The 17344-nt window shown below is 39.0% G+C and overlaps 1 protein-coding gene across 1 annotated transcript; it reads right to left on the bottom strand.

The window, feature by feature from the left end:
* LOC100515362 (olfactory receptor 2B11) lies at positions 11178–12134 on the bottom strand. The gene has a single exon (XM_003123560.1). It carries the CDS (start codon positions 12132–12134, stop codon positions 11178–11180), a length of 957 nt encoding a protein of 318 aa, XP_003123608.1.

Genomic DNA, 17344 nt, shown 5'->3' with positions numbered 1-17344 from the left:
TCCTTGTCATATATCTGGATAAATCTACAATTCAAAAAGATACATACATACACCCTATGTTCATAGCAGCACTACTCAATACCAAGACACGGAAACAATCTAAACATCCATTGACAGATCAATGCATAAAGAAGTGTTATATGTACACACACACACACACATACACACACACACAAACACACAATGGGATACTACTTAGCCATAAAAAGAATAAAATAATGCCATTTGCAGAAACATAGATGGACCTAGAAGTTATCATACTCTATAAAATAAGTCAGAAAGTTAAAGACAAATATGGTATTGCTTATATCAATACCATATTGTCATATTTTATATTCCAAAAATGAACTTACCTACTGGGCACAAAAAAATCTCATGGACATAGAGAACAGACTTAGAGTTGTCATGGGTGAGGGGTTAAGTGAGAGGGATGGATTGGGAATTTGTGATTAGCAGATTCAAACTGCTATATATAAAGTGGATAAACAAAATGTCCTACTGTATAGTGCATGGAATTTTATCCAATATTGTGTAATAAGCCATAAAAGAAAATAATGTGAAAAAGAATATATAATATAAATGAATCATATTTTGCACAGCAGAAATTAACACAACATTATAAGTTACCATACTTCAATAAAATATGTTTAAAAAAGAACTTGGAGTTCCCGTCATGGCGCAGTGGTTAACGAATCCGACTAGGAACCATGAGGTTGTGGGTTCGGTCCCTGCCCTTGCTCAGTGGGTTAACGATCCGACGTTGCCGTGAGCTGTGGTGTAGGTTGCAGACGCGGCTCGGATCCCGCGTTGCTGTGGCTCTGGCGTAGGCCAGTGGCTACAGCTCCGATTCGACCCCTAGCCTGGGAACCTCCATATGCCGTGGGAGCGGCCCAAAGAAATAGCAAAAAGACAAAAAAAAAAATAAAAATAAAAAAGAACTTCTTAAGAGTTTCAATATATTCACATTACATGCCAATATATTCACATTACATGCCAATATACTTCCAAAGCTTTATAGGTAAAAATAATATTTTTGAAAGAGTACATGAAGAGCACACATTCTTTTTTTTTTTTTTTTTTTTGTCTTTTGTTGTTGTTGTTGTTGCTATTTCTTGGGCCGCTCCCGCGGCATATGGAGGTTCCCAGGCTAGGGGTCCAATCGGAGCTGTAGCCACCAGCCTACGCCAGAGGCACAGCAACGCAGGATCCGAGCCGTGTCTGCAACCTACACCACAGCTCACGGCAACGCCGGATCGTTAACCCACTGAGCAAGGGCAGGGACCGAACCCGCAACCTCATGGTTCCTAGTCGGATTCGTTAACCAATGCGCCACGATGGGAACTCCAAAGAGCACACATTCTATCCTTTCTTTTCCACCAGTGTTTCTAAATTTTCTACCAAGTATAAAGGAAGAAGAAAATGGATTTTAGGAAACTTACTGCAAAACAGAGCAGGGCACTAAGAACACACAAATATTTAAAATTATGGGTTTTATTATAAAAGTTTATCTATATTTTTATATCTAGGATGTCAGTTTATTATAATGTGAACATATTAGTTTAATTATTAGTCAAATTTTTAAAGTATTTCCCTTAAAATGTTGCATAATATTGATGCTTCTGGAAAATTTAGCATGTATATCTTGTGGTTTTACATAATTCTGATATTAGATATTCTTGGGTTCCCTGGTATTCCAGTTTTCTGTTGCTTCCTGCCAAACCCCATGAGGCTTAGAATGACAACTTATTATATCTCAAAATTTTATGGGTTAGGAGCTTGGGCAGAACTCAGTTGGGAGATTCATCTTCTCCATGTTGTGTGTGCTAAGGTCACTGGATGGTGTTCACCTGTGGACATGTCTAGGCTAGCTCCACTCAGGTGTGGAAAATCTGGCTGGAAGCCTGTCTTGGATGAGATGGTGGATAATAGCATTCACCTGTAGTATCCCTAGCATGGCTATCTTAGGGTAGCTGGAATTCATATCTGGCATCTCGGGGACCCAGAAAGACTGTTATTAGCTAAAGCTGCCAAAATTTTCTTACAAACCTGCCTTGAAAAATCTACAGTATACTTTTACTTCATTTAAATAGTTAAGTCTTCATTGTCAGACTTTATTTAAAAAGAAGAAAAATGGGTCTCCATTTTTCATTGAAAGGTAGAAAAGATCTTGAGATTATTTTGTCTGTTTTGAGAAATTGAATACTCTAAAATGTGTCCTAGAATTGGGTCAGTTAACGACTCAGCTATGTGTACTTACTGACTTTTTTCCAGGCTACATTATATTAATTGAATTGTGCCTTGGATCTGTGCCATTGGGAAAAATTAGAAAAGAAATTTCTGGGAGGAAGGCAAGATGGCAGAAGAGTAGGGGGACACGCTCACCCTCTCCCACAAACACACACACAAAGAACACACATCTACAGGTTAAACGACTCACACAGAATAGCAATTAGTCACTGGCAGAACTTAAACTCCAATAATAGCAAGAATATCATGACATAACTGGGTAAAACAAGAGAAAAGATGAAAGTGAGAGAAGGGGAATGAGGGCTGGAGGGGCGCTCCCGAAAGGGAACTGTGGAGAAGAAAGTGATCCCACACCCTGGAAAGTGACCTACTCCACAGAAAGATCAACCAAATCGGAGGGATCTCCAGATGCAGACAAGAGCGCAGCAGTAAGTCTGAGATCTGAAGAGCAGAGTGAGAACCAAACAGATCATCTGAACTACTGGCACAGTCACCAAATACTGAGATGCTTGGATGGGGGCTGGGCACTGAGACCTCGGCTCTGGAGGTTAGTCCCCAGGAATTGGCTGGGGTGGGTGGTGTAGAGACTGCTCGGGGGACTAGGAAGTGGAGCATCATAGGTGGAGGGAGCAATACGTTAAGGGCTGGGGAGTGGAAAGCCACATCAGAGGGAACCTGGGAAAAGAGCTGGACCCACAGGAGAGAAAAGGCACCAGTGTTGGGGAGGGGAGAGGAATAAGGGTGGGACGCCATAGAATACTCCTTGCACCAGAGTGAGCTCACTTGCCTGCCAGCTATCAGAAAGCTGTTCTTCCCAGTGCATTCCCCCTCCCCCTCCCCCATGCATGTGTGCTGGACCTGAGGCTTCCTGCCATCCTGGAGGGCTGGCCTCACCATTTTTGGGAAGCTAACCACTGCAGGGGCTCTCCCTACCCTGGCCTGCCTGCCCTCTGGAGGGGCTACATCTCTGCAGAGCAGCACCAAGCACTGCAAGTCCCCTGGAAAAGGCCCACAGCCCAGAAAAGCTAGAACCAGCTCTCTGGCCATGCAAAATCTGCTTCCTTGGGGAAGAGCCCCTTGGGTTCTCAGTGGCCCGGCTAGCTGCTCCTGTCCTTGGGGGGTGCTGCACTCCCATGGAACAGCTATCCAGCACTGCCAGCTCCCTGCAAGAGCCCTTGCAGCCCAGAAAAGTTAGAACAACCTTGACTTGACCATGAAAAATCTGCCTCCACTGCAGGGTGATCCTGCCAATTCCTGCTGCCCTAGGAGAGAGCCCCTTGGGTTCTCAGCAGCCTGGATATCTGCTCCTGCCCTCAGCAGGTGCTGCACTCCCATAGAACAGCTGCCTAGCACCGCCAGCCCCCTGGAAGTGTCCCACAGCCCAGAAAAAGCTAGAAAAAACTTGGCCTGGCCATGCAAAATTTGCCTCCATTGCGGGGTGGTCCTGCCAGTTAAGGCTGCTCTGGGGAAGAGGCCCTATGGTTCTCAGCAGCCCAGACAGCCATTCCCAACCTTGGGGAGTTCTGCACTCCTGTGGAACACCTGTCCAGCACAGCCAGATCCCTGGAAGACCCCCACAGTCCATAAACACCAGAGGAAGCTCTGCCTGGCTGTGAGAAATCTACTTCCATTGCAGTGCAGACCTCCCAATCCTGTCTACCATCAGGAAGTCATCCTTTGCTTCAGAGAGACCCTGTCAGCCTCACGCACCCTCGGGAAAAGCCACACTTCCTCAAAGAAGACCAACCAACACCACCAGCCCTCAGGAAACATTCCACAGCAGCACCAATGCAAACCCTACCCAGCCACGGGGAGTACAACGCCACCAAGAAAAAGAAATTAACAAGGAAGATGAAGAAGCTGAGAAACCACCCCCATTTAAGCCAACAGGAGAACTCAACTAAAGCAGTCAACAATGAAACAGAATTCTGCATCTGACAGACTTGGAGTTCAAAAGGGAAATAGTGAAAATCCTGAAGGAATTAAGAGAAAATATGAACAGTAATGCAGATGCCCTCAGAAAGGAACTAGAAAATATAAGGAGGAGCCAAGAAAAACTAGAAAATTCATTGGCAGAGATACAAACTGAACTAGGGCAGTAAAAACCAGGATGAATAATGCAGAAGAATGAATTAGTGATGTGGAAGATAGAATAATGGAAATCACCCAATCAGGTCAGCAGACAGAAAACAAAATGAAAAAACATGAAAGCGTTATAAGAGACCTATGGAATAATATAAAGCGGGCCAATCTACACATAATAGGGATTCCAGAAGGAGTAGAAAAAGATAAGGGAATGGAAAATATATTTGAAGAAATTATCACTGGAAACTTCCCAAATCTAAAGGATACTGGGTTTAAGATACAGGAAGCACAGAAGGCCCCAAACAAGTTGAACCCAAATAGACCCACACCAAGACACATTATAATAAAAACGGCAAAAGTTAGTGATAAAGAGAGGATCCTAAAGGCAGCAAGAGAAAAGCAGAATGTTACCTGCAAGGAAACCCCCATAAGGTTATCAGCTGATTTCTCTACAGAAACACTACAGGCCAGGAGGGAATGGCAAGAGATATTTAAAGTGCTAAAAGGAAAAAATATGCAACCTAGAATACTCTATCCAGCAAGAATATCATTTAAAATAGAAGGAGAAATAAAAATGTTTCCAACAAACAAAAGCTAAAAGAATAAAGCAATACAAAACCCAGGTTAAAAGAAATACTGAAAGGGCTTCTCTAAACCAAAAAGAAAGGAAGGAAAGAACGGGAAGAAAAAAGAAAAAAAAAAAGAGGAAGAACTAGGATTGAGGAAACCACAATCAGAGAGCTGTCACTTAAATAAGCCAGCATACAGATTTAATCATGAACATGTTTCAAACAAAATGAAATTATAAAGAAAAAAAAAAGGGAACAAAATCACAAAATGTGGGCAAGGGAAGTAAGGAAATAAATAGACTTTTAAAAAATTTTTTCTTTTCTTTTTTTGTTTCTTTTCTTAATTTTAGTATAGTAATGAAGTTTTTGCACCTACAGGACTATCAGGCTAAAACACACAATTATAGGAAGGGGTTAGCATACTTAAAAAACAGGGCAACCACAAATCAAAACCAAATATTGCATTCACAAAATATGAAAAGAAAAACACTCAAGCAGAAAATTGGAGACCATCCAACCAAAAAAAGAAAGGAAGAATGGAGAATCATAGAATCAACTGGAACACAAGGTTTAAAATGGCAATAAATAATCATCTATCAATTATCACCTTAATGTCAATGGACTGAATGCTCCAATCAAAAGACACAGAGTGGCTGAGTGGATAAAAAAGCAAAAACGTTCAATCTTCTGCCTAGAAGAAATTCACCTTAGGACAAAGGACACATATAGATTGAAAGTGAAAGGGTGGGAAAAGATATCTCATGCCAATAGACATGACAGGAAAGCAGGAGTTGCAATACTCATATCAGACAAAATAGACTTTAAAACAAAAGACATAGAGAAAGACAAAGAAGGACACTATTTCATGACTAAGGGATCCATCCAAGAAGAGGATATTACTATCAACATATATGCCCCAAATACAGAAGCACCCAGATACATACAACAAATATTAACAGACATAAAGGGAGAAATCAATGGGAATACAATCACAGTAGGAGACGTTAATACCCCACTCACACCAATGGACAGATCCTCTAGACAAAAAACCAATAAAGCAACAGAGATCCTAAAGGAAGCAATAGAAAGTTAGACTTAATTGACACTACATCCAAAAAAATCAGAATACGCATTCTTCTCAGGTGTGCATGGAACATTCTCAAGAATCGACCACATATTGGGACACAAAGCTAACCTCAACAAATTTAGGAGCATAGAAATTATCTCAAGTATCTTCTCTGACCACAATGCCATGAAAGTAGAAATCAACCACAGGAAAATAAATGAGAAAAAGCCGACTGCTTGGAGACTAAAAAGCATGCTACTAAAAAACCAATGAGTCAATGAGGAAATCAAGAAGGAAATTAAAAAATACCTTGAGACAAACGATAATGAAGACACAACCTCTCAAAATCTATGGGATGCTGCAAAAGCAGGGCTCAGAGGAAATTTATAGCAATCCAGGCCTTTCTCAAAAAAGAAGAAAGATCCCAAATGGACAACTTAACCCTCCACCTAAACGAATTAGGAAAAGAAGAAAAAGGACCTAAAGTCAGCAGAAGGAAGGAAATTATAAAGATCAAAGAGGAAATCAATGAAATAGAGATTCAAAAAACAATAGAGAAAGTTAATAAAATCAAGAGCTCGTTCTTTGAAAAGGTAAACAAAATTGACAAACCCATGGCTAGACTCACTACGAAGAGGAGAGAAAGAACCCGAAAAAACAAAATTAGAAATGAAAAAGGAGAAATCATGACTGGTACCACAGAAATATAAAAAAACCATAAGAGAATACTATGAACAACTATATGCCAACAAATTTGACAATCTGGAAGAAATGGACAATTTTCTAGACTCTTACGGCCTTCCAAAACTGAATCGAGAAGAAACAGACCAACTGAACAGACTGATCACTAGAAATGAAATTGAATATGTCATAAAAACACTCCCTACAAATAAAAGTCCAGAACCAGATGGCTTCACAGGCAAATTCTATCAAACATATAAAGATGATCTGGTGCACATCCTCCTTAAACTTTTTCAAAAAGTTGAAGAAGAAAGAACACTCCCAAAGACATTCTATGATGCTACCATCACCCTAATTCCAAAACCAGAAAAAGATACTACCAAAAAAGAAAACTCTTGGCCAATATCTTTGATGAATATAGACAAAAAAATATTCAACAAAATCTTAGCCAACCGAATCCAACAACATATCAGAAAGATCATACACCATGACCAGGTAGAGTTCATCCCAGCTTCACAAGGATCGTTCGACATACACAAATCAATCAACGTCATACACCACATTAACAAAAGAAAAGCCAAAAATCATATGATCATCTCAATAGATGCAGAAAAAGCACTTGACAATGTCCAACATCCATTCATGATCAAGACCCTCGCCAAAGTGGGTATAGAGGAAACATTCCTGAACATCATCAAAGCCATTTATGACAAACCCACAGCAAATATAATCCTCAATGGGGAAAAACTGAAACCTTCTCACTCAAATCTGGAACAAGACAGAGATGCCCACTCTCACTACTGCTCTTCAACATGGTTTTGGAAGTCCTATCCACAGCAATTAGACAAACAAAATAAATAAAAGGCATCCATACAGGAAGAGAAGAGATAAAACTGTTGCTATATGCAGACAGCATGATACTATACATAGAAAAACCTAAGGACTCAACCCCAAAACTACTTGAACTGATCAACAAATTCAGCAAAGTAGCAGGATATAAGATTAACATTTAGAAATCACCCACGTTTCTGTATACCAACAATGAAATATCAGAAAAGGAATACAAAAAATACAATACTTTTTAAAATTGCACCTCAAAAAATCAAATACCTTGGAATACACCTGACCAAGGAGGTGAAGGACTTATATGTTGAGAACTATAAAACTTTAATCAAAGAAATTAAGGAAGATGTAAAGAAATGGAAAGATATTCCATGTTCATGGATTGGAAAAATCAATATTGTAAAAATGGTCATACTACCCAAAGCAATCTATAGATTCAATGCAATCCCTATCAAATAACCCATGACAATTTTCACAGAAGTAGAACAAACAATCCAAACATTTCTATGGAACCACAAAAGACCCAGAATTGCCAAAGCAATCCTGAGAAACAAAAACCAAGCAGGAGGCATAACTCTCCCAGACTTCAAGAAATATTACAAAGCCACAGTCATCAAAACAGTGTGGTACTGGTATCAAAACAGACAGACAGACCCATGGAACAGAATAGAGAACCCAGAAATAAACCCAGACACCTATGGTCAATTAGTCTTTGACAATGGAGGCAAGAGCATAATATGGGAAAAAGGATGTATATTCAGCAAGCATTGCTGGGAAACCTGGACACCTGCATGCAAAGCAATGAAACTAGAACACACCCTCACACCATGCACCAAAATAAACTCAAAATGGCTGAAAGAATTAAATATAGGACAAGACACCATCAAACTCCTGGAAGAGAGCATATGCAAAACACTCTCTGACATCAACATCATAAATATTTTCTCAGATCAGTCTCCCAAAGCAATAGAAATTAGAGCAAAAATAAACCCATGGGACCTCATCAAACTGAAAAGCTTTTGCACAGCAAAGGAAACCCAAAAGAAAACAAAAAGACAACTTACAGAATGGGAGAAAATAGTTTCAAACGATGCAATGGGCAAGAGCTTAATCTCTAGAATATACAAGCAACTTATACAACCCAACAGCAAAAAAGCCAATCAACCAATGGAATAATGGGCAAAAGACCTGAATAGACATTTCTCCAAGGAAGATATACAGATGGCCAGCAAACACATGAAACAATGCTCAACATCCCTGATTATAAGATAAATGCAAATCAAAACTACCATGAGATACCACCTCACACCAGTCAGAATGGCCATCATTAATAAGTCCACAAATAACAAGTGCTGGAGGGGTTGTGGAGACATTCACACTGCACTGCTGGTAGGAATGCAAACTGGTATGGCCACTATGGAGAACAGTTGGAGATACCTTAGAAATCTATACATAGAACTACCACATGACCCAGCAATCCCACTCTTGGGCATATATCCAGACAAAAGTTTCCTTGAAAAAGACACATGCAGCCATATGTTCATTGCAGCACTATTCCTAACAGCCAAGAGATGTAAACAACCCAAATGTGCATCAACAGATGATTGGATTAGGAAGATGTGGTATATATACAGAATTGAATACTACTCAGCCATAAAAAAGAACAACATAATGCCATTTACAGCAACAAGCGTGTAACTAGAGATTCTCGTCCTGATTGAAATAAATCAGAAAGACAAAGACACTTATGATATGATATCACATGTCTGGAATCTAATATACAGCACAAATGAACCTTTCCACAGAAAAGAAAATCATGGACTTGGAGAACAGACTTGTGGCTGCTGTGGGGAGAGGGAGGGAGTGGGATGGATCTGGAGCTTGGGATTATTGGATGCAACTTGTGATGGATTTACAATGAGATCCTGCTGAGTAGCATTGAGAACTATGTCTAGATACTTATATCACAACAGAACAAAGGGTGGGAAAAAAATGTATACATGTAAGTGTAACTTGGTCCCCATGCTGTACAGTGGAAAAAAATAAATTAAAAAAAGGAAAAAAAAAAGAAATTTCTTATGCATCACTGTGTATATTCACTAAGGTGGTTCTTTTTTTTCACTTCTCAATACTTATTCACTTTAACTAATATGTAAACTGTTTTTAATACAAGATTACTACATTTTAAAGTTTTAAAGGATCTTTTTATATTACCCAGTGGCAGCTATATGGCAGCCCAGGAGAAAAATCCTTTATGAGCTTGATGCCAGGAATAGTCACAGCACTTTCAATTTTCTTAAATGAAATGCTATAGCCTGTGATTCATAGTCCCCTTTCTTCTTAAGAATTTTTTTTTGCCACACCCATGGCATGTGGAAGTTCCTGGGCCAGGGATCAAACTCATGCCACAGCAGTGACAATGCCAATCCTTAACCAGCTGTGCCACAAGGGAACTACAACTTTTTGTCTTTACAGTAGAAAGACTTCTTCAATTTTCCTTTTGTCTGTCCTGGTTTTCATACAGTATTATTATCATTATTACTATTATTATTATAATTTATTTTCTCTTCTTGGTTATGTTAGTATTTGGCATGTGCATGGCAGGGGGATAAAAATGAATAAATTAAATTAAAATAAATCTAGAAGTGGGGAAAACAAAGTGCAAACAAAATGTCCTAACATAATGATTCTGTTCTACTAAAGGTGGTGGCCCATACAGACTTTAGTGCTGGTCTCAGTTCTCTCATTTATCAGATGGACCTTGCCCAAGTTATTGCAACCTCTCTAATAATCAAATTATGACAATGAATAATCATAAATTGATTACATTATAAAGTTATTTGAGGAGTAAACAAGATGGTGTGCATAATTATACTTAATCTAGTACTTGCATTTTGGAAGCTTACACGTCACATATTGCAATTACCTTGAACTATTTAGTTTTATTGACATTAAATATAATTGTATTTATATCTTCTGTTCTCAACTAGAATGTATTTTTTTTCAGATAAGAGGTTGTGCTATTTTAATTCATATTCATAGAACCAATATAGAGTCTTACATACCTATGATACATATGCTTTTACTAGTTTTGAGTCAACGGTGGAAAAACTTTCCATAGACAAAAGCTTGGATGATAGAAAATTTCATAATCTAAGATCACATAAAGAAGAAAGTTATCTACTTCAGTTTTTGAATCTTTTTCAAAATTACATACAATTTATGGAGATTTAAATATATGGAGAAGCACATAAATTTACTATAAGTAATAGAAGATTGTGGTTCATTTTCAGATTTATTCTTTGGAGTAAGGAGAAAAGGGAGAAGGAAGTTTGGAAAGAGATGAATTGAGAAACATAGAAGAAAAATAGGAAGATGAGAAGGGGGAAGAGTCAGGAAATTATGAATTAAATTTTTTGACATATACTCATTGAATAAAAATTCTGTTTAAATGATTCCTGAAAACATATGGCCTCTGAGAATTAAAGACTACTGGGAAAGGTGGGGTTTTAGATACTGTGAACATGTAGGTAGTGAGATGTAGGTTTTGGGTACGGGGTTTGGGGAACTCTCAAATCCTTCAAAAACACAGTTTGGTTATTGACTCTTTAATGAAAGATGTTCTGAGCACACAATACACTTGCCCAGTGTTCTCTAACCGATGGATGCTGTCGCATATCAGATCTTCATCTTATGCAGAGCCTCCAGATCCTTGCCAGGAGTCTTCTCAGTGCACCCTTCACATCCTTATTCCTCAGAGTATAGATGAAAGGATTGAGGGTGGGGGTGATTATGGAATAGAAAAGGGAGATAAATTTACCCTGCTCTTGGGAGTAGCTGGAAGGAGGTTGCAGGTACATGTATATGGCAGGTAGGTAAAAGAGGGAAACCACCACAACATGGGAAGAACATGTCCCAAAAGCCTTGTGCCGTCCCTTGGAGGATTGGATCTTCAGCACTGCACGGGCAATGAAACCATACGACAGAAGGATGAGAGCTAGGGGAACAAGTACAAAGAAGGCCACCAGCACAGCCAATGTGGTGTCATTCACAGCTGTGTCAGCACACGATAGCTTGATCATGGCTGGCACCTCACAGAAGAAGTTGTTTAGCACCTGTTGCCCACAGAAGGGCAACTGCACTGTGAGGACTACCTGAATGAGGGAGTTTCCAAAGCCACTGAGCCAGGCCAAAACCACAAGCTGTTGGCAAAGAGGGTGGTGCATGATGATAGCATACCGGAGGGGCTCACAGATGGCCACATAGCGGTCTAAGGCCATAGCTGCCAAAACAATGCATTCAGTGCATCCCAACCAGTGGAAAATTGCATACTGTACTGTGCAGCCACTGTAGCTGATGGTCTTCCTGGAGCTGCCCATGTTGACCAGCATCTGAGGGACTGTGGTGGTGGTATAGCAGAGATCCAGGAAGGAGAGGTGGCTGAGGAAGATGTACATGGGGCTGTGGAGCTGGGGATCCAGGTGTGACACCAGGATGATGGCAATGTTCCCCAACATGGCCAGAACATAGGACACAAGGAGGACCACAAAGAGAGGGAGTTCCAGCCATGGCCTGTCAGAAACACCCAGAAGGATGAAGGCCTGAGGAGAGTCCCCCCAAAAGCTCTGATTGTCACTTCTCATGATGAGGCATTTTCTGGCAGCTGTGAATTGAGAAAGTTGGGATGAATAAAATTCAGGAAGAGAAATTAATTGTCTCTCGCATGTTTGTGCCTGTGCTTTTTAATACAGATTTCACCCTCTCTGATCTTCCTGACCACTGTAGAGACACCGAAATGAGGCATAAATCAGAACCATGAGTCAAAACAGTTATATATGTATCTTGCTCTTCTTCCTAGTCCTTTGACCTTGATTATGCCATTTAATTTCCCTGAACTTCAACTTCTTCATCTGTAACATGGGAAGAAAAATATCTGCTTCAACTACAGAGAAGATAAAGGGACATTAGGTTTGTGAAAGCATATTGTAAGAACAATTTTCTTCCAATTTGGTCAAAGTCTGCCATTGCTCCTATCCCCATTGGAATGTTGGACTTCTCTCTACAAACTTATTAATAGACCACTTTCTTAGGCTTTCTTGTTTTGTCTTTTGGAGGTAGTGGTGGGAGGAAAGTAAAATATGGCATAAAACAAAAGGGCTTTGTAAACAGCAACAGTTTGTCCTTCTTTGTCTTTTTATGGCTTTTGTTTTAAAGTCTATTTTGTCTGATATGAGTATTTTATCTGATAAGAGGATGGCAACTCCCACTTTCCTGTCTTTTTTAATTTTTAAAATATTTTAAAATTTTATTTTTAATTTAATTTTTTAAATTGTTATTTCCCCCAACACAATTTTTTCCCCACTGTACAGCTTGGGGACCCAGTTACACATACATGTATACATAATTTTTTCTCCCATTGTCATGCTCCGTTGTAAGTATCTAGACATAGTTCTCAGTACTATACATTTTCCATTCACATGAAATATCTTTTTCCATCCCCTCATTTTCAATTTATGTGTGTCCTTTGCCCTAAGGTGAGTTTCTTGTGGGCAACATGTTGTAGGCTCTTGTTTTTTAATCCAGTCTGCGACTGTATGTCTTTTGACATTTAAGGCAATTATTGATAAGTATGTATTTATTTCCAGGTTAAACCTTGATTGCCAGTTGATTCTGTTTCTCCTTTGTTCCTTTCTTTTTTTGGTTGGACAATTTCCTTTTATTTTATGCTCATGTGCTCTTCTTTTTAGTTTTTGTGAATGTATTTTTTGGTTTTGATTTTTGATTGCTCTATTTTTTAAGTATGTTAACCCCTTCCTATATCTGTTTGCTTTAGCCTGATAGTCATACAGGCTCAGACGCATTCTAGAAAAAAAGAGTCTAGATTTTCTTACTTCCCTTCCCCACATTTTATGATTTTGATGTCCTTTTTAAACGTCCTCATGTTTGGCATTTTGCTCTTCCCTATGTTTATCATCCCTTTTAAAATAGTATTTTTTTTCCTTTTAGATTTGTATACTGGCTTATTTAAGTGATTGCTTTCCACTTGTGATTTCCTTCCTCCTGTTTCTTTTTATTTCCTTTTTTTTAAAGGAGACCTTTCAGTATTTCTTTTAGAATAGGTTTAGTATTGCTGTATTCTTTCAGTTTTTGTTTGTTGGAGAAATTGCTTATTTATTCTTCTATTTTAAATGATATCCTTGCTCTGGTACAATATTCTAGGCTGCAAATTTTTCCCTTTTAGAACTTTGAATATGTTTTCCCACTCTCTTCTGGCCTGCAGTGTTTCTGTAGAGGAATCAGCTGATAACCTTATGGGAATTCCCTTATAATTAACTCTTTGTTTTTCTCTTGCTGCCTTTATTTATTTTATTTATTTATTTTGTTTTTTTTTTTTAGGGCCACAACCATTAGATGTGGAAGTTCCCAGGCTAGGGGTCAAATCAGAGTGGTAGATACTTGCCTATGCCACAGCCAGAGGAATGTGGGTTCCCAGCTGTATCTTCAACCTACAGCAAACTTCACAGCAACACTGGATCCTGAACCCACTGAACAAGGCTGGGGATTGAACCCACATCCTCATGGATCCTAATTTGGTTCATTATTGCTGAGTCACAAAGGGAACTTCTTCTTTCTGCCTTTAGAATCCTCTCTGTATCTTTGTTTTGCCATTTTTATTACAATATGTCTTGCTCTAGGCCTGTTTGTGCTCAACTTTTTTGGGGACATCAGTGTTTCCTGTATCTTGATATGTGTTTCCCTTAGATTTGGAAAGTTTTCAGCCATAATTTCTTTGAATATATTTTCAATCCCCTTTTCCTTTTCACCTTCTCCTTCTGGAATTGCTATTATGCCTAGATTGTCCCACTTTCTATTATCCCATAGATCTCTTATATTGCTTTCATATTTTTTCATTTGGTTTTCTGCTGTCCTGATTGGGTAATTTCCATTATTCAATCTTCCAAGGCACTTATTCCTTCCCCTGCATTATTCACTCTGCTCTTCAGTGCCTGTAACTCAGCTTGCATCTCTGCAAAGGAGTTTTCTAATTTTTCTTGGCTCCTCCTTATATTTTCTAGTTCTTAATTAATCTGTATTACTGTTCTTATCTGCTCTTAATTCCTTCATATTTGCTCTTAATATCTTCAGTATTTTCACTGTCTTCTTTTTGAACTTGGTGTCTGTGAGACTGCAGAGATCTGTTTTCTTGTTTGCATGTTCAGGTGAATTCTCCTGTTCTTTTAGCTGGGAATGGTTCCTGAGCTTCTTCATTTTGCTTATATTTTTCTTATCCTGTGAGTTTAGAGAAAACAACTGCTGCAGTCTTAGAGGGCTATTTATATGTGAGAGTGCCCCTGAATATTTTCTGAGGGCTTACTATTTATTTTCAGCATGAGCATTTGGGTGCTTGCTCTCTCTTTACTTAGTGTGTGCAGGCTCTTATACCCTTGATAGGGTGCTATGTATGCTTCCAGATTTATGGAGGCAATGGTCTGGGCCTAGTAGCCAGCTTGGTTTCTGGGCCCTTGACAGTAGCAAGAACCCATGGGAAGATGGCACAGGCTGCTCCTAGTGGCAGGCCCCTCTTAAGTGACTGTGAGCCTCAGGCAAGTTTAGGTGGCACCTGGAGAATGTGGCAGTGCTAGCAGCAGCAGGACATGTGCATTCCCATGGGAGTAAGAGCAACAATGGATGGTGTTTTGTTGCAGTCCCCTCTTCTAAGCCAACCTCTGATGTGACTGTGGCTGTAGGTGATGCCTCTTCATGAACCCCTAGCTCTGGAGTCAGAGATAACTGTGGTGGTTTTCCCCTGCAACCTGTAGACCATTCAAGAAGCACCCTGTCATGATTAGCCTGTGCAGGAGGTACCTCCACATGTAGCTGGCACATGAGGGGCCATCACCTTTAGCCCATACCAGAGGCACCTCACTGTCTGTAGTCCCACCCTTTGAGAGTCCACATGTGTGCAGAGACAAATATTCCTGTTGTGGTATGCCTCTCCTTCTTTTGCTCTCTCCAACAATGGCACCTTGATTCTCCTCTGGGCCCAGACCTCCTCTTGGGTTCTCTTGGCTCTGGTGCTACACTCGCTAGCTCCCTCAGGCTGTCTCTACACAACCAACATTGGTCCTCTCCCTGAAACTGAGTTCTGGAGCCTGAGTCTCAGCACCAACCCCCCACTTGAGCATGTCAGGCTGTGGTGTCCAAGGGCAGTGGTACTAAAATGGTCTTTGCAGTTCTCTCTTTGCTTTGCCCTCCTCAGTTCATCTGCTCTGCTTTTCTCTCTCTTAGATGAGAAAGGGAAAAGTTGCAGGGATGGTGAAAAAAGAGACTAAAGGATGGAAAAAGCAAGAAAAATATAGGGGTTGATATAGACTATTTTTAATAATAAATACAAGTTATTAAGCACTCGCTGTGAGTGAGATATTATGATAAAAACTTTATGTGATTATCTCAGTGCTTTAACCACACAGGTAAATGTTTTTAATACTATTTTACTTTTATGCTGAGTGGCTTGAGGAAGATAACTGGAATACCTTAGATTATTTAGGTAGCAGCAAGTGAGAGTCAATACTGAAAGCTAAGATCTTTCTCTTAACCATGTTATTTCTAGCACTGTGCTTTCTAAATTTTTTTAATTGAAATATTAAAGTATAGTCAACACCTAACATTATATAAAGTTTAGGTATACAACATAATGATATGATGTTTGTACACATTGCAAAGTTGTCAACATGTAATTCTTGTCAATATTTGTTCCAATATATAATTACACTTTTTTCTTATGATGAGAACTTTTACAACCTACTATTTTGGCAACTTTCAAATATGCAATACATAATTTTTAACTATAGTTGCCATGCTGTACATTATATCCCCATTACTTATTCATTTTATAAGTGGAAGATTGTAACTTTTGACCTCATTAGCCTGTTTTGCCCATTTCCCCAACTCTGGAATATGGCATCTATTCTCTGTGTTCATGAAGTTTTTTTTTTTTTTTAAAGTATTCTGCATATAAATATGATCATATGGTATTTTCCTTTTTCTAAGAAAAAGTAATTAAGAATTATTCTTAATGCCCTAAAGGTCCATCCCTGCTGTCACAAATGGCAAGAGTTCATTCTTTTATATGGACAAGTAGAGTTCCATATATATGTAAAATATATATGTACATTATATATAAATAATATATATAATTTATTTATTCATTCATTCATGGATATTTAGGTTGGCTCTATATCTTGGTTATTGTAAATAATGCTAAAATGGACATAGGGAGATATATTCTTTTTGAATTATGGGCATACCTCATTTTATTGACGTTCACTTTATTGCCATTTATAGATATTACATTTTTTACAAATTGAAGGTTTATGGAAACCCTGCATTGAGAAAACCTACTGACAACATTTTTTTTTTTTTACAGTCGCACCCACAACATATGGAGGTTCCCAGGCTAGGGGTCTAATCAGACCTACAGTTGCCAGGCTATGCCACAGCCTCAGCAACACCAGACCTGAGCCGTGTCTTCAACCTACACCACAGCTCATGGCAATGCTGGATCCTAACATAACTTTTAAATGCATTGGGACACAAAAAATTTTGTGACTTGCTTTATTGCAATATTTGGTTTATTATGGTGGTCTGGAATGGAACCCACAATATCTCTGAGGTATGCTGGTAGTGTTTTTGTTTTCTTCAGATAAATACCCAGAAGTGGTATTGCTGGATTATATAATAGTTCTACTCTTAATTTTTTCCATACTGTTTACCATAGTGGCTGCACCAATTTACATTCTCACCAACAGTTAAAGAGGATGGCTTTTTATCCACATCTTTATCAATAATTATT

Source organism: Sus scrofa, chromosome 2 (genome assembly GCF_000003025.6).
Source record: "Sus scrofa isolate TJ Tabasco breed Duroc chromosome 2, Sscrofa11.1, whole genome shotgun sequence".
NCBI lineage: Eukaryota > Metazoa > Chordata > Mammalia > Artiodactyla > Suidae > Sus > Sus scrofa.
Note: the sequence above shows the minus strand (reverse complement) of the source record. Positions and strands in the feature narration are given on the sequence as shown.